The following is a 25,536-nucleotide window of genomic DNA, read 5'->3' on the forward strand; positions in this document are numbered from 1 at the left end:
CTGTCCATCACACGGACATAGTGGACCAGAGTTGCCATATAGCTTTCCTGAAGCCTGTCCGGGTGACTTGGAGTTTCTTGGTGGTGTGTGTGTGTGTGTGTGTATCTGTGGCGGTGATGTCAGAGCGTCGTGTGTGTGTGAATGACTTCGAGGAGGAAGCAAGGACAGTTCTTCCTAAAGCCATTTATGACTACTACCGCTCAGGAGCTGACCAGCAGCAGACACTGGCTGACAACACAGCAGCTTTCAACAGGTAACACAAAAGAGCACTTTCACAAAGCACCAGGCAATAAGCGTCTGGGTGGTGTGGCAGACTATTTGGTTGCCTACCAACACGGGGATTGCCAGTTCGAATCCCCATGTTACCTCTGGCTTGGTCGTGTCTGTGGGTGGGAAGCTGGATGTGGGTATGTGTCCTGGTCACTGCACTAGCGCCCCCTCTGGTCGGTCAGGGTGCCTGTTCGGGGGGGGGGACTGGGGGAATAGCGTGATCCTCCCACGCGCTACATCCCCCTGGTGAAACTCCTCACTGTCAGGTGAAAAGAAGTGGCTGGCGACCCCACATGTATCGGAGGAAGCATGTGGTAGTCTGCGGCCCTCCCCGGATCAGCAGAGGGGGTGGAGCAGCGACCGGTATGGCTCGGAAGAGTGGGGTAACTGGCTGGATACAGTTGGGGACAACAAAGGGGGAAAAAAGCACCATGCAATAATGTGTGCTATCAGGAAATAAATTAGATGCCTTATTGTTGGGGGGGAGGTATAGGTAGCGTCACATCTTGTCAGGGGCCCCAGAATTTCTAGCAGCACCCCTGGGTGCAGTGAACACACACACACACACACACACACACACACACACACACACACATGACACAAACAGTTTACCTCACGGTGCAGCTTTAGATCAGTCATACCTTCAGTCTGTGACAATGTTCATTTTGTTCATCAAAAAATTGTTCATCAGCGATTTTTTTTATATTTTGCAAAATAATTTAAACAAAAGCGGGAAAAAAACTTTAACAGACTTCTGACTTAGACTAACAGACATTCATGAAAGGACGCATACTACCAACACACGTCACTGCAAACAACCTTTCACCCTGCTCCTCAGTGACCCACCGTTGCATTACGATGACCCATCTGTAAGGCGTTCTCAGCAGCAAAAACAAATCAAGTCATTCATTCCTATTATCAGATCATTTAGCTGCAGCTTGATGATGATAGGTTGATTTGTCATCGTGTCCCTCCCAGTGTATGGACATGTACGTGTGTTGGAACCAACAGCTCCAAAGTCAAATTACTTTGCACAATTACGTCTTTGTGCATAGTGCATACAAATGTGAAATCGTGCGCGTGCTTGTGTGTGTGTGTGTGTGTGTGTGTGTGTGTGTGTAGGTGGCGTTTTCTACCGCGCGTGCTGAGGGATGTGTCCACTGTTGACTTATCCACCTGTCTGCTGGGTCAGCCTCTCAGCATGCCTGTCTGTGTGGGAGCGACGGCCATGCAGAGAATGGCACATCCTGATGGAGAGACAGCCACTGCCAGAGGTCAGACCAGAAAGAGAGAGAGTGTGAGAGAGAGAGAGAGAGAGAGAGAGAGAGAGAGAGAGAGAGAGAGAGAGAGAGAGAGAGAGAGAGAGAGAGAGACCTTTGACCAAGCCTTTAATGGTCCAATTCTTCATTCACATCAAGATAACATTAACACAAATACTCATATACATAGTGAAAAACACAACACAGTAAAAACAAAGGGATACAGACCTTCCCCTATTAAGTTTTCGGAAAATTAAGAAGAAGCACTTGGTTTTCTTCAGTGCACTGCAAATCCCCATGTCCCCAAATAGAAATAAATCCTTCCAAGTATGAAATAAGTTTGAAAAACATGAACTCAATTTCCAGCCGAGCAGCCACTAGACCCCTGAACAGGAGTGTAGCATCTGTGGACCCTGTGTCATCCTGTTCCTTCTGCTAAGCCAAACGCTCATTTTTACCTGACCTATCAGAAAGTTAACCAAGGTGACACGTCTGCACTGTGCTGCCGTGTACCTCGGACCAAATAGTCCATGGGCCAGAGCCCAAAATTTCCTATTTCGGTACACTCAAGGTGACAAAACTTACTTATAATTTTTGAAAGGATCCATGTCTGTAGATGATATTTTGGTATGATAACCATTCCTGAGTGGCAGCTGTATCACAGTTATCAGCTCATGAAGTTAACCACCCCCTAAAGTAAATTGCCTTTTAGACGCTGGTGCATATCCTGGTTTAGCCTCATCGTCAGGACATTTTTCAATGTTCTATAATATTGTCTTTGGTATCATTTTAAAGGGGACCTTCTTAGCTTTCATTCAAGCCCTGTTGTGGATATTTCTCACAAATATAGAGGTCACTTGAGCTCTTCAACCCGTCAATAACACACATCTTTCTGCAATGTTCGCCTAAACTATATACTTTCTTTTAGCCCTGTGGCATCTAGGAATATCAGGGACACAAAACACAAAAACTGGAATACTCACAGGACTGTAAAGATTCAGGAAATGTATAATATACCCATACTATTTCATTGTGTGAGGTGATTGTGAACCTTAAATTAGAAGGGCATTATTACTAAGAAACTAACTAGACCAAAGCCAGTTAGTCCATGGGTCAGACCAGATATCGATATCACCCAAGGTGACACAACTTCACTGGTGCCATTTTATTTGGTACACTAACAGAAGTAAAATAATACATGATAACCTTTCCAAATGAGCAGCTATTTCATTTTTCTTTCAGGAAACCTGTTTCTGTGCCTCTCACGATTGTGTATTTGCCCAGATTTTTACAAATATAGCATTTCAACACCCCTGGTACTGATTAGCCTAGCTTAAACTCTGGGACAGTTCTTAGTTGGCCAACAACCAAGGATAACCAGTACTGTGTACTTCCATTCATTGTGCTAAGCTAGGCTAACGTGCAGCCAGATAGCTTTCTACTAAACACATATAGAGGAAACTGGTATCTATCTTCTTGTCTCACTCTGGAGAAGATTATAAGCTAATGTAGCCCGTGGAATTAGATACCACACAGGACACAATTACTTCCGGGGTTCTTGTAGCTTTAATTTTATTGTTTGAACCTTCGAATGCAGATCGTTTTACTGAGTGCATACATTCCTGTGCCTTTCGAGCAAACAGCTCATAAATGTTCACAGATGTGGCAAGTTTAACAGAAAAGATTTTAAAAAGGGAAATAATAAATACAAAATACGGTGCAAAATACGGCAGTGGACTATGTACGTTAAACAGGGTTTAACAAAGACATGTGGAACTTCCTGAAGATCGCGCAACTTCTCACTCTGTCAGTTACCTTTAAACAGAATTAAAATGCATATAAAACCTTTACATCCCAAATACAATGGCATGGTGTGGCTTTATTCACGCCAACATTACCTTGTCATGCCTGCAATGGCGAACAGCGGTCGATGGCTCGCGCCCAAAATCACCGAACATCAACTCCAGTAGCGTCTAAATCAAACCATCTTGTCAAATTACCGACATACAATATTGTTTGGAATAATGTTACAGGTATATTTCACAAGATATTTACACCTACTTACTACGGAGTCAGAGCACTGTCACACCGCAATCTTCAGGCGCTCCACACAAGAAAAAAAAGAAAGAATACTCAAGATGCACTTGGATAACTTGCACGGAGTTACAATAAAAGTCCGCCACTGCCACTTACTGGTCAAAACATGCAATGACAACCAAAACTATAAAAATACACTCACAATCTGCCTCACAATTTAAATACATCAAATGACATTTTACATGGCTTGACAGTGTAACAATTACATATATTAACAGTTAAACTATACTAAATTTAAGTGGAAAATCTTTTAACATATTTAACAGATTTACCACCCGGCTACATACTCCCCTGCAAATATAGTCAACGTCCTCGGTGACTACGAAACATGAACTGACTCAAATACTCCCTGCAAGGCCTTTTCAAAGAGAGCAGCACCCAGGCTTGTCAAAACCTTAGAGACCATGTCTGTGCTGACTGAGACTGCATTACAGGCTGACTTTGGCAGATGAAATGGGTTTGAATGAGATCCAGCCATTTCCCGCTTGCTTTTCCTAATGGCAGGTTTAGGCTCATAGGTTCTACGTCCTGCTCCACCAGCATCCTCTGTTAGTGCGGGCCTGTCCCTGTTTTCAATAATGGGCAAGTCACTGTCGCTAACGTTTGGATGCACATCATTAACACATTCTGTTTCTGTGCCACAATTTCTCATATCTGAATAACCTTCCTCAGGTCCTTCACCGTCACTCTCATCTGTGGGTGCTGTCACAGGTAAACTAACACTTTCTGCTGCAAGAGGCAGGTTAGGTACTTGCACAAGCCGGCGAGGGATGACTTCCTCAACAATAACAAAATCAGCCTCAGGTGACTCAGGCTCATCCTCAGCTACAGGCTGTGTAGTGGTCTGTAACCTAGTTCTAGTTCTTGGTTTGGGAACTGGTTTCGCACAAGGTCGCAACTCTGACCTATGAACTCTTTTAATGGGACCTCCCTCAAAAGGTTCAACAGTGTGTGTGGTACCCTGGATGTCAACTACCTTGTAGACTGTTGAGGTCCATGTGTCCTGAATATTATGTCTACCTGGGGGTCTGTGACGTAGGAAAACCAACTGACCAATGTCCACAGGAGGACAATACACCTTCTCATTTTGCAGTGAGATCCTCTCAGCTGCCTTCTGCTCTGAGTACTCTCTGGCTCTCTCATGTGCCTGTCGGAGTCTCTCCTGATGAACAGACAACCAATCCTGTTTCCTGTCTGACACACACTCACGCCCTAATAAAGCATCTACTGGGAGATGTGGCTGTACCCCGAAAAGCAAATAATAAGGCGAGTACCCTGTGGTGGAATGAGGAGTGACATTATAGGCATATACTACTTCAGACAGATGCTCTGGCCAACGCTTTTTTTTCTCTGGTGGGAGTGTCCTTAACAAGTCATGGAGTGTGCGATTGTATCTTTCACACTGACCGTTTCCCTGTGGCCTGTAGGGAGTTGTCCGTGTCTTTTTAACCCCATAGAGTTTGCACAGCTCTGCTATAATTTCACTCTCGAAATTTCGACCTTGGTCTGAGTGCAGTCTCTCTGGGACCCCATATTTCATGAACCACTCCCTGAGCAAAACTTTAGCTGTAGTGTCAGCCTTCTGGTCTTTGGTAGCATACGCTTGTGTGAACTTTGTAAACACATCGGTCACAACAAGGACATTTTCACGGCCATCTGAAGCTGCCTCCAACACTGTAAAATCAACAGCCACCACTTCTAGAGGTCGGGAGGCCAGGAATGCCTGAACTGGAGCATGGATTTTTGGCTGAGGCATCTTGGTCAAAATGCACCGCTCGCAGTTTTTAACCCAGCTTTCCACATCCTCGCATAGCCCTACCCAAAAACACCTCCCTCTTAGCAAGTTTACAGTGCGCTCTATGCCCTGATGTCCCATGTTGTTATGTACATTTTCTAGAACTTGGTCCCTCAAACAACTAGGCACGAGTAACTGCCACACTTCTCCATGACGTGGGTCTGTGATAACCCTGTACAACAACCCTTCTCGTTGTTGTATGCATCTCCATTGTTTCAACAATCTTTTCACTTGACTAGACAGGGCTGCTCTCTCTCTGGGACATGGCCTCCTCCCCCGATCCCAAAATGCCCTAAACTCTTTTAGGGTGGGGTCACCGGCCTGAAAACCTACCAGCTCCTCTCTGGTATAACCTGGCAGTGTGGGGGTGTTGCCCTGTTTAGTACCTGTCTCACCAGACCTCGACTCCCCAGCACGGATCTGTCTCACTTTGTAACACTCCAGACCTCTAGAGACAAGACCAGGATCCAGAACTGTTCCTCGCTCAATCAGGTTACACACAGTGATACAGTCGTCAAAATCCGAGTCAGGGTCTGTTTCAGGCTCCCCTGCAAACTCCTGCCTAGAGAGAGCATCTGCGGCGGCATTACTGCAACCAGGACGGTACTTAACCTCGAAATCAAAAACAGACAGTTGCGCTACCCACCTCTGCTCTATAGCACCTAACTTGGCTGTCTTGAGGTGGCAGAGGGGATTGTTATCAGTCAGGACAACAAACTTTGAACCAAGCAAGTAACCCCTGAATTTTTCAGCAACTGCCCATTTTAAGGCAAGCAACTCCAACTTCATGCTACTATAATTTCGGTCATTCTTCTCAGCCTGGCGTAGTCTGCGGCTAGCATATGCTAGGACACGTCTGGTGTCACCTTGCTGCTGACACAATACAGCGCCTAATCCATGCTGACTAGCATCTGTCTCAACTACAAATGGTTGTGTGAAATCGGCAAAACCCAAAATGGGAGCAGAGGTAAGTTTTTCCTTTAACTGCTCAAAGGAAGAGTCACACTCTGGTGTCCACATATTACAAAACTGGTGACCTACTTTCCCTGTTTTTTTCACACCTGAACATTTGTTGACTAGGTCATGCAGTGGCCCGGCAATCTGTGAGAAGCCTCGAATGAATCTCCTGTAGTAACTACAGAAACCCAAGAACGACTGCAGCTCTTTGGCAGTGGTTGGGACCTTCCAGTTCTTAACAGCAGAGACCTTGGATGGGTCAGTTCCTATACCTTCTGCTGACACCTGATGACCCAAAAACTTTACTGACTGTTGTAGAAAAGCACACTTCTGCAACTTCACCTTAAGGCCCGTCTCTGCCAGTCTCTTAAACACAGTCTCAAGTCTCTCCAAATGCTGCTCAAATGTCTCTGAAAAAACCAAGATGTCATCTAGGTAGACCAGGAGTATCTGAAAAATGAGATCATTCATAGTAACTTGCATAAGTCTCTGAAATGTAGCTGGACCGTTACAAACACCAAAAGGCATTCTCACGTACTCATACAGACCAAACGGTGTAGTAAATGCAGTCTTAGTCCGATCTCTCTCATGCATAGCTACCTGGTGGTATCCGCTCGCCAGATCTATGGTCGAAAAGAACTTTGCCTCTCTCAGCGCATCAAAACTCTCATCAATTCTCGGGAGCGGGAATGCATCACGTCTTGTCTTTGAGTTGAGTTTCCTGTAATCGACACATAGCCTCAGACTACCATCTGCCTTTCTCACTAGTACTATGGGCGAAGCATAAGCACTAGAGCTTTCTTGAATGACCCCTTTTTTAAGCAGCTTGCCAATATGTTCCCTGACTTCACTGTACTGTGTGGGTGGGATTCGTCTGTATGGCTGTGTTACAGGTATGTCATCTGTCAGATGGATCTCATGTTGTACTTTGTCAGTGTGGCCTAGATCTTCATCTTCTGTTGCAAACACAAAAGAGTACTTCTTCAGTAACAAAGTCAGCTGTGCTTGCTGTTCTGGGCTACCACAAAAATTGAGCTTGCCGAGAATTTCCTGCACATCTGTCGGTGTTTCGGGGTGTTCACTGATACTCACTTGTTCAGTGTCTGCTGAGATTCTCTGGAACTGTACCTCACAAAGCTCATCACTTTTCACACAGTCTACCTGAGTCAAAACCCCTAGCCTAGTCCGTGGCCCTAGCCAGATATCTTCATCAGACATGTTCATGACTCGGACTGGAAAAATGTGATTGCCCGATGAAACCAAAGTAGGCACAACAACCAAACCTCCAGGAACGGGGACACCCACAGACTCCAGCAACAAAAAAGAACCATCCTCACTCACGGTCCTGAGTCCCCTAGCCATAACTGTAGCAGCAGATGAAGCAGGTATATGGACTACATCCTTACCAGCTACCCTAGCGAAAGAGAGTCTGTCTGTTGCATGTACTGCATGAAGATGATTAAAAGCCTCTCTCCAGTTTGAGTCAAACCTCTCCTGCAGTGTGGCGTCAAACTCAGTGTGTACTAGCTCTCTGCATTTTTTGACAATGTTCATCCCTATTAGACCTGGAACAGAGGAAGAGTGTTCAGAATCTTTAACTATCAGAAAACCTCGCTCTGGGATAGTCAGACCCATGGCTTCTACATCAAGCTCCACATAGCCCATATAGGGTATGTCTAATCCATTAGCTGCAGTGATCTTTAACCACTCAAATGCCGGGTGAATGTCTTCACCTTTCACTGACAGGTGTTCCCTGAAAAAACTCTCAGAAATTGTACTGACCTGGCTACCAGTGTCAAGTAAGCAGGACACTGTAACACCTCGTAGTTTCACCTCAACAGTTTTACATTCTCCGACTGCACGCTCTAAGATCCTGCTTCTGTCTGGAGTCTCTTTTGGTGAGCCAGCTTCCTCCCCTCGAGTTGTGTGGCTCATGACAACTGAGGGTGCGAGTTTTCCTGCACTACATAAGAACTAGGTGTTGCGTCCCCTTGACCCCCTCTGGCCTGTGAGCATTTTCTTGCAATGTGACCTATGCCTCTACACTTGAAACAGATAGGCTGACCATCTGGTGTGAACTTTGGCTGGGGTCTAGGTCGTGGCTTGGGCTCTAGGAATGTCTGTTGAGTGCTGCGCTTACTCAGTTCACCTACAGCAAAGGCTAGATCAGCGAGTGTTTTGCCTAACTCTGCTAGCTGTTTTTCTTGATGGGCTACTGCTCTCCGAACATCATTTAATGCAATACCTTGGTCATTGTTTGTTTTAATAATAGAGCACTGGGTTTCCGGAACCTCTGATGTAACTTGGTTGCTCTTTATGACCCTGGGACGATGAGACCTGCTGTCCTCCATCTCCCACAGGAGGGCCTCGTTCCTCACATCTAGAAGACTGCTCTCTGGTTTGTCCCTAACCATTTTCCTGAGTTCACGCCTGAGTGCTGCTTCTCTTAAACCCTCAATAAACCGGTCTCTGAGCACAGTTTTCTCATTAGGTATTACATCTGTGGACTGTTTCACTACAGAGCTCAAAATCTGGGATAGTGCATGGGAGTAGTCACGGAGGTCTTCTCCATCAGTTTGGTTACGGTTGTAAAAGGTCTGCAAAAGCTGTGTGGAACTGCGCTTTTCCCCAAATGCATTGCTCAGGTAAGAGTATAAATCACTGGGCCCCACTGACTGACCCCTCATGCATAGTCGCACCTCTTCCAATGCAGGGCCATGCAATAGAGATAGTATATAGTCACATTGTTCTTCTGTTGTTTGCTCTCTGTATCTTAAAACCCTTTCAACCTCTTCAATAAACTCTTCGACAGATCTCCTGTCTGTACCACACTCCCCACTAAATGCTTGGATCTGGCGTTCTCTTGGAAAGTAGATGTATGAACGTGTGGGTGCACTGTTATCACTTGCTCTCTGAGCCCTTGCTTCACCATTTAACCTGGTGAGCTCATCTCGCAGTCTGGCAAGCTCTAGCATGGTGGTCTGCATTTCTTTTGTAGCACCTTCACCTATACCCGTTATGCCACCTGAGGTGTGGCCATTATCATTACGTGAACTCCCTTCATCACCAGAATCACTAGACATAATGATATATTAATCTTTACTCAGTCCAGTATAAATGAGGATATTTAGTTCAAAACCTGGTTCAAGGATACTACAAGGACAGTCTTTAACTTGGAGCCTTGCTGAATCTTGGTCTTTGTAGCTGAAGTTAGCGCTGGAGTCCTCTGCGCTGGTACGGCTGAGTTGTGTGAAACAGGAAGCACCAGAACCTCTTAGAGGCCCTCACGTCGTCTCTCGCTGGTCACCACCTCCACAGCAGGATGGCTTCAGACTCAACACCAACGGACGTCACCAGCAATCTTCACCACTGCCGTCTTTTTTTTTAAGTAAAAATAAGCCACTCTGTTGCCAATTTAAAAAAAATGTTTTAGCTACGCCCCACTCCTGGTACCAAAATTATGTAGCCCGTGGAATTAGATACCACACAGGACACAATTACTTCCGGGGTTCTTGTAGCTTTAATTTTATTGTTTGAACCTTCGAATGCAGATCGTTTTACTGAGTGCATACATTCCTGTGCCTTTCGAGCAAACAGCTCATAAATGTTCACAGATGTGGCAAGTTTAACAGAAAAGATTTTAAAAGGAAAATAATAAATACAAAATACGGTGCAAAATACGGCAGTGGACTATGTACGTTAAACAGGGTTTAACAAAGACATGTGGAACTTCCTGAAGATCGCGCAACTTCTCACTCTGTCAGTTACCTTTAAACAGAATTAAAATGCATATAAAACCTTTACATCCCAAATACAATGGCATGGTGTGGCTTTATTCACGCCAACATTACCTTGTCATGCCTGCAATGGCGAACAGCGGTCGACGGCTCGCGCCCAAAATCACCGAACATCAACTCCAGTAGCGTCTAAATCAAACCATCTTGTCAAATTACCGACATACAATATTGTTTGGAATAATGTTACAGGTATATTTCACAAGATATTTACACCTACTTACTACGGAGTCAGAGCACTGTCACACCGCAATCTTCAGGCGCTCCACACAAGAAAAAAAAGAAAGAATACCCAAGATGCACTTGGATAACTTGCACGGAGTTACAATAAAAGTCCGCCACTGCCACTTACTGGTCAAAACATGCAATGACAACCAAAACTATAAAAATACACTCACAATCTGCCTCACAATTTAAATACATCAAATGACATTTTACATGGCTTGACAGTGTAACAATTACATATATTAACAGTTAAACTATACTAAATTTAAGTGGAAAATCTTTTAACATATTTAACAGATTTACCACCCGGCTACACTAATTTCCCATAATGTTAGCATGTTCTTTTAATGTATATGTTAATATGATTAGTTAAAGTGGCTACGAGGAACTTTCATCTTGTGTTGATTTTAGCGGCCTCATGTGGACAAAATACAGCTGTTGCATAGCAACTAGGTAATGTCTCTATTTGTGGCTATGTAAGATAAATAATGGTAATATGACGCTGGTGAAGCAAAGTAAACTTTGTTTTAGTAGTGTTCATACACCTAAGTTACATGTTTTGTTTGTATGTGGCAGGTGAAAACTGACTGAATATGGCCACTGGTGAACAAGCAAGTTTTTACCCAATACCAAAGCGCCCACGGGTGGAGTGCATTATCCACTGTTCTGATGATACAGATAAGCTGGTTTCACTACAAATTGTCGACTCATGGAGAACTCTGCTCAGGGCAGCTCAGATACGAAATCATGCACCAGTTTTGAAACTGGCAAAAGACATTCCTGAGGGACAGATTCCAGCAATCTACTACCACAGAAAGTGTCGCAGTATCTTCACTATGAAGCAAATTCTTGATGGCCTCCTTGCAAAAGAAAAGAAAAGTTGTGTCTCTGCTGAAGAGAAACAATCTAAGAGAGTAGCTCGACATGCTCCAAGTACATCTAGGACTTATGATGCAGAGTGCATATTTTGTCAGAAAAACAGCAAATATTCCAAGAGACAGAATACGAGAGAAGTACTGGTGCAGTGTCGAGAACTGCGAGCTGATGCAAAGATCAGGAGTGCAGCCACAAAGAAAAGGGACAGCAGAATCCTTGCCATTGTGAGTAGAGACCTTGTAGCAGCTGAAGGGCACTACCACAGGTCATGCTATAGACTTTACACCAAAGAAGAGGTTTCCAAAGGAGAGGTTGCCAGCAATGAAGATGATGATGCTGCAGCCCACTATGAAGTTGCTGTGAATAAGGCATACAATGAGATGTTCCTCTTCATCAGGATGGAGCTTTTTGGCAATCCTCAAGTGATGACAATGACTGATCTCTCTTCTAGACTGGTAGCTTCAATGAACTCCCAAGGCATTGCCCAAGTCAAGGAATCAACCAAGAAGCACATAAGGCGAAACCTGGAGAGTGAGTTTGCTGGAGCCTTGCAGATATTCCCTGATGAGAAAGGAAAATTCCTCCTCTATCCCGATAACTTGTCCATGAGGGAACTTGCCAAAGAAAATCAGTCTCTCAAAAGGGAGCTGCAGACCCTGAAAAGTGTCAGTGCACAAGATGTTATAGCCAAAGCAGCCATCAAATTGAGAGCAGACATTAAAAGTCAAGATGTTCCTCAAACCTGGCCGCCTGAAGTCAAACCAGAAGCAGAATGTCCTACCATTCCAGAGTCGCTCATTATCTTCCTGTACTCTCTACTCACAGGCTCAAATGATCCTGATCATGCATCCCAGAGAGTGCAGTGCCTTCTGCAGTCATTTGGCCATGACATAGTATATGCAGTGACATGTGGAAATACCAAGCCTTCCAAGCACATTGTTCTGCCATTCAGTGTCAAATCGTTGACAGGAAATGTAGAGTTGATAAACATCCTCAACCGACTTGGTCACAGTGTGTCCTATTCACAGATGGAAGAGATCAACACTGCCCTGTGTCTCCAGAAACTCTCATCATCAGGGAGTGGCATTGCCCTTCCAGCTAACATCCATCCTGGCATATTCACAACTTTAGCCTGGGACAATATCGACCGTCTTGAAGAAACTGTCAGTGGTGAGGGAACATCTCACAGAGTCAATGGGATTGCTGTGCAAGCAAAGCCAGTCAACCCACTTCCTGTCCAACCCATGCCCACTGTTCCCAAAACAAAGAAGAGAAGCATTGATGGACCCCCACCAATGTTACCAACTTACAATGCTGGACAACGGGTAGGGCCACCACAAAGCAAAAAGTCAGAGGCCGATACTGCAGCCAATACTAAGCTTGCCAGAGAGAAAAACCTTCTTTGGGTCCTAGCACGCATGTCACAACAAGAAGAACAGTCAGTCAGCAGCTGGACAGGCTTCAACATCCTGACTCGAGGAGAGATGACGGTCATCCCCGACAATATAGGCTATCTGCCTACCATCAATGCTCCAGCGACACAAATGTCTACTGTCAACGAGGTGCTTAACCAGTCACTGAGCATCATGCAGTGCTTAGGCCTGACGAAGATTGTCTGTGTCTTTGACCAAGCCCTGTATGCGAAGGCTGTCGAGATCACATGGAAACACCATGACAAGTTCCATGATATCATCGTTAGGCTTGGGGTATTCCACACCATCTGCACACTGCTGGCAATAATAGGAAAGCGTTTCCAAGATGCTGGACTCAAAGACCTCTGCATTGAGTCTGGCATGATTGCAGAAGGCTCAATTGCTGGTGTTATGGATGGCCGCAAGTACAACAGGGCAGTGCGACTACACAAGCTCCTGTATGAGGCTCTCATGCGACTGACCTTGAATGGTTTCCTGTCCTGGTTGGAAGAAACTCACAGGAATGACATGGTTCACCTGAATGAGACACTGAAGACCATTGACAGCCTTGGGAAAGAAGTCTCACAACATGCTTTGAAGGAGGTCCTCGAGAACAGCTCTTGTACACGCATCATGGATCTATTTGAAGTCTACCGTGAGTTCCTTAGAGGTGGAAACGGCAGCCTCTCGAACTTCTGGATGTCCTATTTGGACATGGTTGAAATCTTGTTGGGGCTCATCCGAGCATCCAGAGAGGGAGACTGGATGCTACACTTGGCTAGCATTCGAGCAATGATCCCATGGTGCTTTGCTTATGACAGGATGAATTATGCACGCTACCTCCCCTACTACTACGCCCAGATGTCTGAGCTGCCCATCACACACCCAGATGTGTACACAGAATTCATGGAAGGAGGCTTCTCAGTCCAACTGGGCTCCACCAATCCCTTTGGCCGAATCCCTGTTGACCAAGCTATAGAAGAAACGGTGAACAAAGACACCCAAACAGCTGGAGGGACAAAGGAATTCAGCTTGAAGCCAGGAGCTGTGACCAAATATTATCTCACAGCTGAGTATAGAAGCATGTACCTCAGACAGCTGAGAGACCTGACAGGTCAAGGCAGGTGCAAATGGTCTCATCCAGATCTACAGAGTCCAAGGATCAAGAGAGATGAAGCAGATGTCCAGTCTCTCATGGACCTTATGGAGAATAACTGGCTCAATCCTATGTCCCCTGATGAGATTGATTTGGTTAGCCTCTCCACTGGCAACATGGCTCCACCTGATGTGACCATAGATCTCTTGAGAGCTCTTGAGAAAGGAGAAGAGGCCTACCAAGCATTCCAGCAAACAAGGTTAGATGCAGACCCACCACCTGTGAAATTCCACGACAAGATGACCAAGCAAAGTCTGAAAACATTCTCTAATGTCAGCACAAAACAAGCTCATGGAAAGAAAGAACAGGATGTGGTTCTGAAGGCAGATAGAAACCTTTTCAGTCACATGATCCTGGTGGCTGAAAGCAGGGAGGTGAATCTGAAGGATGTCCTTGCTTCCCATTGGGCCCACTACCATGGGCACTGGCAAATGCTGATGGGTCCTTACGAAAAACAAACAAGGCTGCACTTGCCAGAGAGCTTGAAAAGAATGTATCTCCTGCAGAAGACATCCCAATCCCATCTACTTCCATCATTGATGGGATGAGCCTGGTCCAAAAAATGAATGGCAACAACAAAACCTTTGCACAGGTGGCAGAGTCAGCCTTGACCCAGGTCCTCCATGAGGGAGCACAGAGTGGGAGGATTGATGTTGTTTTTGATGTCTATCACCAGACTTCGATCAAAGATGCTGAACGACTGAACCGGGGTGGAGACATCACTCTCCAGTACAAGAATCTTGCAGGGGGACACCACGTCCAGCAGTGGAGAAAATTTCTGTGCAGTTCCTCCAACAAGACCAGTTTCATCAAGTTTCTGGTGGAAGAGTGGAAACTCCCACGATACAGAGCTATGCTGCATGGCAAGGTGTTGTACATGACCTGTGAGGAAACCTGCTACAAGTTGACAGAAGATGGGTGTGAGGAAGCAGCAGAACTGCACTCCACACATGAAGAAGCTGACACCCGTCTGCTCCTGCATGCATTGCATGCAGCAAATGCGGGCTCAAAGTCAGTTATCATCACAGCTGAGGACACTGATGTCATGGTGCTTTGTCTTGGCTTCCAGAAGGACATCACCTGTCCCATCTACCAGAAGTGTGGGACTCAGAACCGCACACGGTTTGTCGACATCACCAAACTGGCAAGTTCACTTGGAGACAGCATCTGTGACAGCCTAATTGGCTTACATGCCTTCACAGGCTGCGACACTGTCAGTGCATTCGCTGGTCGAGGGAAGCTGAATGCCCTGAAGATAGTGAGAAAGCACACTTCCTGCCAAGAGACTTTTAGTCAACTGGGACAGACATGGAATGTGAGTGATGAGCTGTTCCAGAAAATTGAGCAGTTCACCTGTCGGATGTATGTTGCTAATAGCAGCACTGCTGAGGTGAACAAACTGCGTTACCAGCTCTTCTGCACCAAAAGGGGAGAGGTTGAGTCCAGCCAGCTGCCACCATGTAGAGACTGTCTCTTTATGCATGTTCAACGAGCCAACTATCAGGCAGCAATATGGAAGTGCTGTCTGCAGGCTAACCCTGTGGTGCCAAGCCCTACTGAGTATGGATGGACAGACGATGAAGGCAAGCTGGCCATTTACTGGATGCGCTCCCCACCTGCACCAGATGTGGTCTTGGAAATGCTAACATGCAAGTGTGTGCCTTCATGCAAAATGCCAAGCTGCATGTGCCTGTCAAATGGACTTCCATGCACAGACATGTGCAGGTTACAGACCTGCAGTAACCAAAAACAGCAGGATGGTCCAGAACTGGACTTTGAACTTGGGGAGTCAGATGATGAGAGAAACGAGCAGTTTGATGAATGACAGTGTGATGATTCTGATGGTATTACTGTGGTAGTAGTCTATTGATGCACAGGATGTTGATTCTGGACTTGGTTACCCAGAGCTTGATAACAATAATGTAACCATATTCACATATACCCATTACCCTACCCATTACCATTACATATACCCACTAATGATATGGGATTACATGTATCATTGACTTAGTATATGTAAATGTCAATGTTGTTTAAAATATTAAAATAGTTCATTACCTCACTATGGTATTCCTTTTTATCATGTATTTTGATTGTGTATTTAAACAAATGTATAGAGACCAGTTTGTGACCTAACTGGCTTTGGTCTAGTTCTCATTTAAGGCTCACAATCACCTCACACAATGAAATAGTATGGGTATATTATACATTTTCTGAATCTTTACAGTCCTGTGAGTATTCCAGTTTTTGTGTTTTGTGTCCCTGATATTCCTAGATGCCACAGGGCTAAAAGAAAGTATATAGTTTAGGCGAACATTGCAGAAAGATGTGTGTTATTGACGGGTTGAAGAGCTCAAGTGACCTCTATATTTGTGAGAAATATCCACAACAGGGCTTGAATGAAAGCTAAGAAGGTCCCCTTTAAAATGATACCAAAGACAATATTATAGAACATTGAAAAATGTCCTGACCATGAGGCTAACCCAGGATATGCACCAGCGTCTAAAATGCAATTTAGTTTAGCGGGTGGTTAACTTCATGAGCTGATAACTGTGATACAGCTGCCACTCAGGAATGGTTATCATACCAAAATATCATCTACAGACATGGATCCTTTCAAAAATTATAAGTAAGTTTTGCCACCTTGAGTGTACCGAAATATCGTCTGGCCCATGGACTAAAAGACAAACAGGCTGTCTTTGAGAAAGAGAGAGAGAGATTGAGGGTGCAAATGGATTTTAAGGTGTTCTGTGAGGGGAATCAGACACAAGTCACATGTAACTTTTTTTTTGCCATTGCATGGCTTCACTGTCCCACATCTGCTTCTCTTTGACCTGCTCGTCCTCCTGGTCCAGGTGAACGTGGAAATGTAAAAGGCTATTCATCAAAACAGGAGATGATCCTGGTTTCAAACCAAATACTTGAAATAATGTTTTACCGAATTCTGTTTGTTGCCACTTTACTGATAAGATATCAAAAGTGCCAAATACGTTTGGGAAAGTGCACAGATGTGGTGTTTTTTAAGCAAGATTTTTGTTTGTGTGTGTGTGTGTGTGTGTGTGGGATAACTTGCAGAACTTCAACCTACTATATGTTTCCCGAAAATGTGCAACTAATGTTGTATCCCCTTCTCGGGATAAGTAATGCCTTGGTATGAGTATAACCAGAGTGATTGTTGCTATCAAAGTTTTTTTTCACACTGGATTATGAATGAGTTTATTGTGGTGCTGTATGCTACCTGGTCCCCTGTGAATCATGAGAAACACCCCAGATACTCCACCAGGACCTCCTAACACCAAGACACGAGCTCTATATGAGGCTCATTATCCGTGCAAGAAAATGACAGTCTGCCCCAACCTGCTGCACAGCCACCCTTATTGTTTTCCTACTGGATAAGAGTTTCAGCAATTTAAAAAAAAAAATCTACCTAGCATGCCAAGCAGCGGGGACAGGGATGATGCTGAGCTCCTGGGCCACCTCTACCATTGAAGAAGTGATGTCAGCGATGACATCATCACAGGGCAACGCTCGTATCCTTTGGCTGCAGCTTTACATATATAAAGACCGGGAGCTGACGCTGTCTTTGGTCCACCGGGCGGAAGAAGCCGGCTATAAGGCCATCTTTGTCACCGTGGACACGCCATACCTGGGGAGGAGGTGGGACGATGTGCGCAACCGCTTTAAACTTCCCTCACACCTGAGGTAGGATCCAAAAATAACATAGGCAATAGAAGACAATACCAACATCTCCCAAACCCTCACCCAAACATTTAACTGTTTGTGTGTCTGTGTGTGTGCATGTCTGTGTGTGTGTGTGTGTGTGTGTGTGTAGTATGTCTAACTTCTCAACAGCATCTCTGGCATTCTCTGAGAGTAACTATGGCAATGACAGTGGATTGGCTGTTTATGTTGCCAAGGCGATAGACCCAACTCTCTCCTGGAAGGACATCGCCTGGCTGAAAAAACACACACACCTGCCAGTGATTGTCAAAGGAATCCTAACTGGTACACGCGCGCGCGCACACACACACACACACACACACACACACACACACACACACACACACACACACACACACACACATTGCCTGACATGATAATTCAAGGAGGCAGAAGTGAGTACTGACTCCAGTGACAGCTTCATTTGATAATGGGTACAGTATATCATGTCATTTAAAACCTTCAAAACTTAATGAAGGGGTTAAATTCTGATAATATCTCTGCCATGAGACACACAAAGCAGACTTTCTAATGGGGACAAATGGGCTGTAGCACTATTACATGGTTTAATTTGTTTTAGCTGCCTTGTTTTAACTGCTCACATACACAGTTGCGGTCTAGAATTTTTAATTCTACCTCTGCCAATATTTTTAGTAAAGCTTTTAATACTATCCCTTGTGAGATAGAGCCCTTACTATTAGTGGAAGAGCATCTATCTAATTTCAATATTATCTGCAATTCCATCCTTGAGGAAATTGCACATGTAAAATCAGGAAAACTGAACACATGTCCCAGCCCTGGATAAATGAAAACATTCGTCTTTTAAAATGTAAATGTCATAAAGCAGCGTCTTATCTCCCTGGCCACCTCAAGGACCTTAGGGCTCTGATGAAGCTCTTCATTGCAAAGGTTAAAAACTCTAGACTGCCTACGTTTCCCATCTCATTGACTCTAATATTTCCAATCCCAATGTGCTTCAACATTGTAAACCGTGCCACTGGTGCTCCCCCTGTTTTTTTTAGTTTTTTTTTTAAACCTGCAATGAGTTTTTAAACTTTTTTACGCAAAAGACCTCTCTCATTCATCAGAGTATTACCTCATCTGTAGATCCCCCGTCAGTTTATCTAACTTTAGGACTAATATTTGTTTTGATCTCTTCAACCATGTCTCTCAACCTGCACTGTTAGATATTGTCAACAAAATGAACCCCTCGTCCTGCCCTCAGGAAATTCTCCCCCCTTGATTTTTTTAAGAGGTTTTTAACACATTTTGTCCTTTTATACTGAACATTGTGAATAGCTCTCTTTCTTCTGGTTCTGTGCCCTGCTTTTTCAAAAATGCTCTTGTTCAACCCCTGTTAAAGAAACCCGGACTCATTTCAAATGATTTCAACAACTTTAGACCTATCTCTAAACTTCCTATTTTAGCCCAAGTCCAGGAAAAGATTGTTGCAAATCAACTTTTAGCCTTTATGAATGACAACTCAATGTCTGAATCCTTCCAATCCGGTTTTAGACCTCACCACAGTACAGAAACTGCCCTTCTTACGGTCATGAATGACTCGCTTTTAGCTGCTGATGTGGGACGTCCCTCCATTTTAGCATTCCTGGATCTCAGTGCAGTATTTGACAGTTGATCACACCATCCTCTTGTACCGTTTAAAGCAATGGGTGGTCATCAGTGGAATGGCCCTTGAATATTTTAAGTCATACCTCACAGGCAGTACTTTCTCTTTTGGTATTGCTGAGTCTAGGTCTTCCACTTCTATGCTGCATTGTGGGGTTCCTCAGGGTTTGGTGCTTGGCCCAATTCTGTTCACCATTTACATGCTGCCATTGGGAGACTTCATAAGATCACACAACATCAGTTTTCATTTTTACATAGATAATACCCAGGATTACTTCAGCTTTGACCCTAATAACTTAAATGAAATATTTTCGCTTATAACCTCTTAAAGACATTCATAAATGGATTGTTCAATGTTTCCTTCAACTCAACTCAAAAAAAGACAGATAAATCTTTTGGGCACTTACTTCTCCAACACTCAAATTACAAACTTACTAGGTTCATACTCTCATTTTATTACTCCACAGTGTAGAAACCTTGGCATTTTGATTGACAGGAACCTCACTTTGAACAGCCACATCAAATCCGTCACACAGGTTTTTCAATGTGGCAAAATTTCTAAAATTAAACCATTTCTATCTACCATTACCTTGAAACAGATATTCATGCTTTTATTTCATCGTGGCTAGACTGCAACTCCCTTTTCTCTGTTTGCAGCAAAATGTCTCTCTCCTCACTACAATTAATCCAAAATGCAGCCGCTAGGATTTTAACAGCTACCAGAAAATGAGAGCACATTACACCTATCCTTTCATCTTTGCATTGGCTGCCTGTTAGTTTTAGAGTCGATTTTGAAATTTTACTTATCCCTATTAAAACCCAGAACAGTTTGGCCCCAAATGATTTCTCCTTGTGGTTCCTAAATCCAGGCTTAATAACAAAGATTAGGGTGGCTAAGTCTATCTCTTCTTTATAGTCTAGCCTTCCTGACAGCCTTATATCTTATCTTGCCACACATCAGAACCAGTTCAACAGGTCCGAGTGCTTTTGTGTGCATATGTGTGGGGAAGCCTGGCCAGAGTGGCTAAAATGTAGGAAGCAGACTCAAAACCTCTTCTATATAATACAATTATTTATTTACAGTGTGTAGCTACATATGAAAAAGAAAGTAAATGAACAAATTGACAGTTAACTCACCTTAACTGAACAAACTCAACTCCCAATAATTGAGCTTAAACTAACAAATAAATGAACAAAACTCAACTCACAACAACTGAGCTTTGAACTAACAAATAAATGAACATCTCGTACAAACATTTACACCCTGACGCCCTAAAGCCCTGAACAACTCCAAAGCTACTGCTTAAATACTCCCTTCGAGTTGCTCAGCAGCACCTGAGTTCAGGTTGCACCACTGTGGCAGGGAAAGCCAACACCTGGAAATGATTAGGATTGATGACGGGACAAATGGTGTGTTCTGGCCCACTTTGTCACAGTATGTGTGTGTGTTTGTGTTGAACTCAGGTGAGGATGCTGCCCAGGCTGTGAACCATGGAGTTGATGGCATCCTGGTGTCCAACCATGGAGCTCGACAGTTGGACGGAGTTCCCGCCACGGTCTGTTTCTTACACATCTGTGTGTGTGTGTGTGTGTGTGTGTGTGTGTGTGTGTGTGTGTGTGTGTGTGTGTGTGTGAGCCCTCTTAAGTTTAACAAAGATCTGAGTTTTAAGTTTCTCCACACTTTCTATGTCCTACCAATTCCTACTAATCAGGGATGAAGAAAGGCTACAAGTAGGAGGAATGGATGGATGAAGAGACTAGGATGTGCACACATGCAAGGGTTTGCATGAAAAACCAATGTTTGGCCACTTGCTAGCTTTTTTTCCCAACTCTATATAACTTTTCATCTTCACTGATCAGCGGTGTATTTCCCTAAAGATGTGCTGGTCACGAGCACAACGAGACAAACGTGTGGCTATGTTGTCACTTTGTAGAGAACATTTGAGTCAGAAGCTGAATGTGAATTGGTTTAATATTCATCTCCAGATTTCAAATTCAAAAGTCTTGATAGTGGAAAAGAAACGTGACTGCAGCTTTACCCAACTTGAGAAAGGAACCGTACAAATAATGATCAGCCACTTTTGCCAAGAGGTGCTAAGCGGAAAGGTCAGGAGCAAAAACATTGACAAACATTATATTCTTTTATTTAGTCTTTATATTTAAACTCATCAGGTCAACTGACTAAATCAATGGGACAAAAGCCGTTCAACCTCTGAAAGACAAGTTTTCTACTCGGATTGGTAAAATGCCATGTCTACATTTGGCCCCATACTAGCATACATAGGCTAGTCCTTAGAGATGGCTTTTTGTTCTAGCTACCCCTTCCTTTAAAACAGTGGTTTTCAAAGTGGGGGCCGTGGCCCCGTAAGGGGCCGCCAGGGGACGCCAAGCGGGCCTCAGGAAATTGGAGGGAAAAGGCAAAAAAAATTTTTTTTGAAAAATAAATTTAATTATTATGTATATTATGATCAAATTTATTTTATAACAAAAAAATGCGTATAATGGAAAACAGAAATGTTCAATATAATGGAAGGATTAACATTTGAAGTATAAATGCCCTTATTATTGCATTAACAAAAGTAAGGAAATATACTCAGGAGTTTTTTTTCTTCTTTTTAACATTTGCCGTAGTATTGTCAATGGGTTTTTAAAGACATCTTGTAAAAAGGGGGGGCCCGGCCAGAACCTAATGCTATTTGGGGGGCCTTGGCATGGAAAAGTTTGGGGAAACCCTGCTCTAAAACATCTACAAAATAATTGGAACAAAAGAAAAACAGATCTAGTGCATGTCTCCGTGTGGCTGTATGGGTGTGTGTATTCGCAGCTGGACGTGCTGGAGGAGGTGGTGTGTGCGGTACAGGGGCGCTGTGAGGTGTATCTTGATGGAGGCGTGAGACGAGGAGCGGACATCTTGAAAGCGTTAGCCCTGGGAGCTAAGGCTGTCTTCATAGGACGGCCTGTGCTCTGGGGACTCGCCTGTCAGGTCAGGTTACACTGCACTGCTACACAGGACACCAACATCCACACACCCTGTTTCACATGCTATCAGCTTGAGGCCTGAAATGAATGATTTTTCGTTTTTTCTCCCTTTTTTTCTTGATGCAATCTCATCTAGCACAGATGGTATCAGTGGGGTTTGTTTTTTGTGCAGTGACATACCCTCCCATCTGCTGCACAATAATGTACAAACCAAACAAGGCAAATGCATGGGACTAGAAAACTAGTGCAGCATTAATTTTTATTTTATAAGATGTATCTTGGGATTCAGCATTAATGAACATTAATACTCAACTGCTGGGGACTGGCATATACTTGAAACTTCCACATAACCATTTATGACATTTGCACTCGCTGAACAGTTTAGTATTAAAATACAGGCTGTGTGGTGTCCGGGTGGCATGGCGGTCTATTCCATTGCCTACCAACACGGGGATCGCCAGTTTGAATCTCCGTGTTACCTGCGGCTTGGTCGGGTGTCCCTACAGATACAATTGGCCGTGTTTGTGGGCGGGTAGCCAGATATGGGTATGTGTCCTGGTCGCCACACTAGCGCTTCCTCTGGTCGGTTGGGGCGCCTGTTCGAGGGGGAGGGGGAACTGGGGGGGATAGCGTGATCTTCCCACGCACCACGTCCCGTTGGTGAAACTCCTAACCGTCAGGTTAAAAGAAGCAGCTGGATACTCCACATGTATCGGAGAAAGCATGTGGTAGCAGAGGGGGTGAAGCAGCAACCGGGACGGCTCAGAAGAGTGGGGTAATTGGCCGGATACAACTGGGGGAGGGGGGGTACAGACTGTATAGTTTGTATAGTTCAATTTATGTTGTCTTTAAAACAACATGCTCAGCTCAATATTGCCCAAATCAGCATGTGTTCCTGGTCATATTTCTCAGCAATTCAATATTCACGTTTGAATGCTGTCAAAAAAAGACTCACCATTTGTAAACGTTTCCTATATGAGAACTTTTATTTTTCAGTTTTCTGTCTGCACTCTTAACAGTGAGCTGTTTCCCCTAAACCCACTTGCCTACTAAACTAGAATATATTTTACTGATGTACACAACCCACCATGACAACCTCCTTGTATGTGTAGTCCTTGTACATTGCCAATACAACACATTTTGATTCAAATCATTTGGACTCTGTAAAAATTTGAAAAAAATACACACTAAGGGGGTCCGGGTAGCGTAGCGGTCTATTCCGTTGCCTACCAACATGGGATTGCCGGTTCAAATCCCCGTGTTACTGCCGGCTTGTTCGGGCGTATCTATACACAATTGGCCGTGTCTATGGTTGGGAAGCCGGATGTGGGTATGTGTCCTGGTCGCTGCACTAGCGCCGCCTCTGGTCGGTCAGGGCGCCCGTTCGGGGAGGGGGAACTGGGAGGAATAGCGTGACCCTCCCACGCGTTACGTCCTCCTGGCGAAACTCCTCACTGTCAGGTGAAAAGAAGCGGCTGGCGACTCCACATGTATCGGAGGAAGCATGTGGTAGTCTGCAGCCCTCCCCGGATCAGCAGAGGGAGTAGGGCAGAGATCGGGACGGCTCGGAAGAGTGGGTAATTGGCTGGATCCATTGGGGGGAAAAGGGGGGGGGCAAGAAAAAATACACACTTAAGTGTCACAGTTTAGAAAATAACTGTGATAGTTGGGAGTCTGATCAACATTAACTTCTATTAGACAATCAGAAATAATATAGATGACACAGGAAGGATTAAATATTTTCATTTTGCACGTGCGTCCAGGGAGAGCAAGGTGTGTCTGAGGTTCTGGAGCTTCTGCGAGCTGAGCTGCGACTGGCTATGGCTTTGGCAGGTAACGTACAGATACACACATGCACAGACAGACATGCACATAAACTTGCAAACAATCAGTAAAACGATCAGTTATTTCAAAGCACTGAGCATGAGTCGACTGATATCAATCCTCTTCTCTGTTTGTGTTTGTTTGGGTGCACATGTATGTAGGCTGTCGTTCTATATCAGAGGTCAACAGGTCCATGGTCAGGAAAATAGAGTTCACTTCCAGGATCTGAGAGAGGACGCTACGTCGCCTGACTGAGGATGTGACTGGTATCTACTGGCATGTGTGGGACCTCCACTTAAATAGTTTGGGGCTGGGGAGTAATCCCAAACTCTGAGCTGAAAACTTGGACTGATTTGTCGTACGAGAACATCATGATGTAACTCATTAATAGATGGTGGTGTATCAAGGTTAAAACTCAAGGTAAAAATTAAATTTTGCTTTTTCAACACTCAACTAAATTTTTTTTAATTGTGACATCCAGCATCCATGACCATTCCCTCCCATCATCCTGAATTGCAATATGCAGAAACAGACAGTGAGTGAAAGAATATAAGGACACCACACCAATGTTCAATTCACATGTTCAGCCTCCTCTTTCTGAAGCAGTCATAGGCTTTTTTTCTGCATTCTGACAATAAATATGATTTAAATCCACATCACCCTCGGTCAACAAGTGGAGGGCAGCAATATGACTTCACTGCATCCAGTCTGACATAAGTTCCAAGAAGAACAAGGATGTATTTAAAAACACATATTCATGTTTTTTTAAAAAAATCAATACTGGACGTTTGGGTAGCATGGCGGTCTATTTAGTTGCCTGCCAAAACGGGGATCGCTGGTTCAAATCCCCATGTTACCTCCGGCTTGGTCGGGCATCCCTACAGATACAATTGGCCGCGTCTGCGGGTGGGAAGCCGGATGTGGGTATGTGTCCTGGTTGCTGCACTAGCGCCTCCTCTGGTCGGTCGGGGCCACCTGTTCGAGGGGGACTGGGGGTAATAGCGTGATCCTCCCACGCCCTATGTCCCCCTGGCGAAACTAACGCCCAATGACTGCTGGGATTCATGGGTATCAAGTACATCACTTCCAAAATGCCCGCCACCATATTTGTGTGCGAGTGACTTGTACTGTGACTGGCATTGCCGTCATGACCGCCAACACTGCATATTTGAATGAAAGAGAAAGAGAGCAATATTTGGAAAAAACATCAATTATTGGTAGCGATCCCTATTTACTACTTCCAGCTTTATTTTGTCCCTTCGGTGAAGCGTCTTCCCCAACTTACTTTTCCTGACATTTATATTTACCTTGTACACAACCCATCCCCATACACCAGAGATAGCCTGAAGGCTTTCAAGAATACTGATGCCTATCAATACACAGTTGCAGAATGGGTGAACGACACAAAGATATGGCATCTGGAGACAAAACATATCTATCTGATCACAGGACATGTATGTATATATATGTGTATATATATATATATATATATATATATATATATATATATATATATATAAAACATAGCATATATGCTAGATGGCAG

General features: G+C 44.3%; 1 protein-coding gene and 1 long non-coding RNA gene across 2 annotated transcripts; one reads left to right on the top strand and one right to left on the bottom strand.

Annotated features, from left to right (window-relative positions):
* hao1 (hydroxyacid oxidase (glycolate oxidase) 1) lies at window positions 1-24,522 on the top strand. The gene is made up of 8 exons (XM_056288158.1): window positions 1-253; window positions 1,393-1,544; window positions 17,273-17,543; window positions 17,674-17,846; window positions 20,652-20,743; window positions 22,012-22,170; window positions 23,930-23,999; window positions 24,152-24,522. The coding sequence occupies exons 1-8, from the start codon at window positions 117-119 to the stop codon at window positions 24,217-24,219; spliced, it is 1,122 nt and encodes a 373-aa protein (XP_056144133.1). The 5' UTR covers window positions 1-116; the 3' UTR covers window positions 24,220-24,522.
* LOC130119608 (uncharacterized) lies at window positions 1,463-3,629 on the bottom strand. The gene is made up of 3 exons (XR_008810858.1): window positions 3,591-3,629; window positions 3,428-3,502; window positions 1,463-1,535 (listed from the first exon to the last, which is right to left on the bottom strand). It is a non-coding gene; the product is annotated as an uncharacterized LOC130119608 (long non-coding RNA).
* Window positions 24,523-25,536: the final 1,014 nt, after the last annotated feature.

This window comes from Lampris incognitus, chromosome 10 (genome assembly GCF_029633865.1).
Source record: "Lampris incognitus isolate fLamInc1 chromosome 10, fLamInc1.hap2, whole genome shotgun sequence".
Taxonomy (NCBI): Eukaryota; Metazoa; Chordata; class Actinopteri; order Lampriformes; family Lampridae; genus Lampris; species Lampris incognitus.

Excerpts from the sequence above, each read along its gene's own strand:
- hao1 (XM_056288158.1), top strand. The coding sequence starts at position 117 with ATGTCAGAGCGTCGTGTGTGTGTGAATGACTTCGAGGAGGAAGCAAGG. Across the intron at positions 1,545-17,272 it reads AGAGACAGCCACTGCCAGAG|CATGCCAAGCAGCGGGGACA; the intron begins GTCAGACCAGAA and ends AAATCTACCTAG. Across the intron at positions 24,000-24,151 it reads ACTGGCTATGGCTTTGGCAG|GCTGTCGTTCTATATCAGAG; the intron begins GTAACGTACAGA and ends ACATGTATGTAG.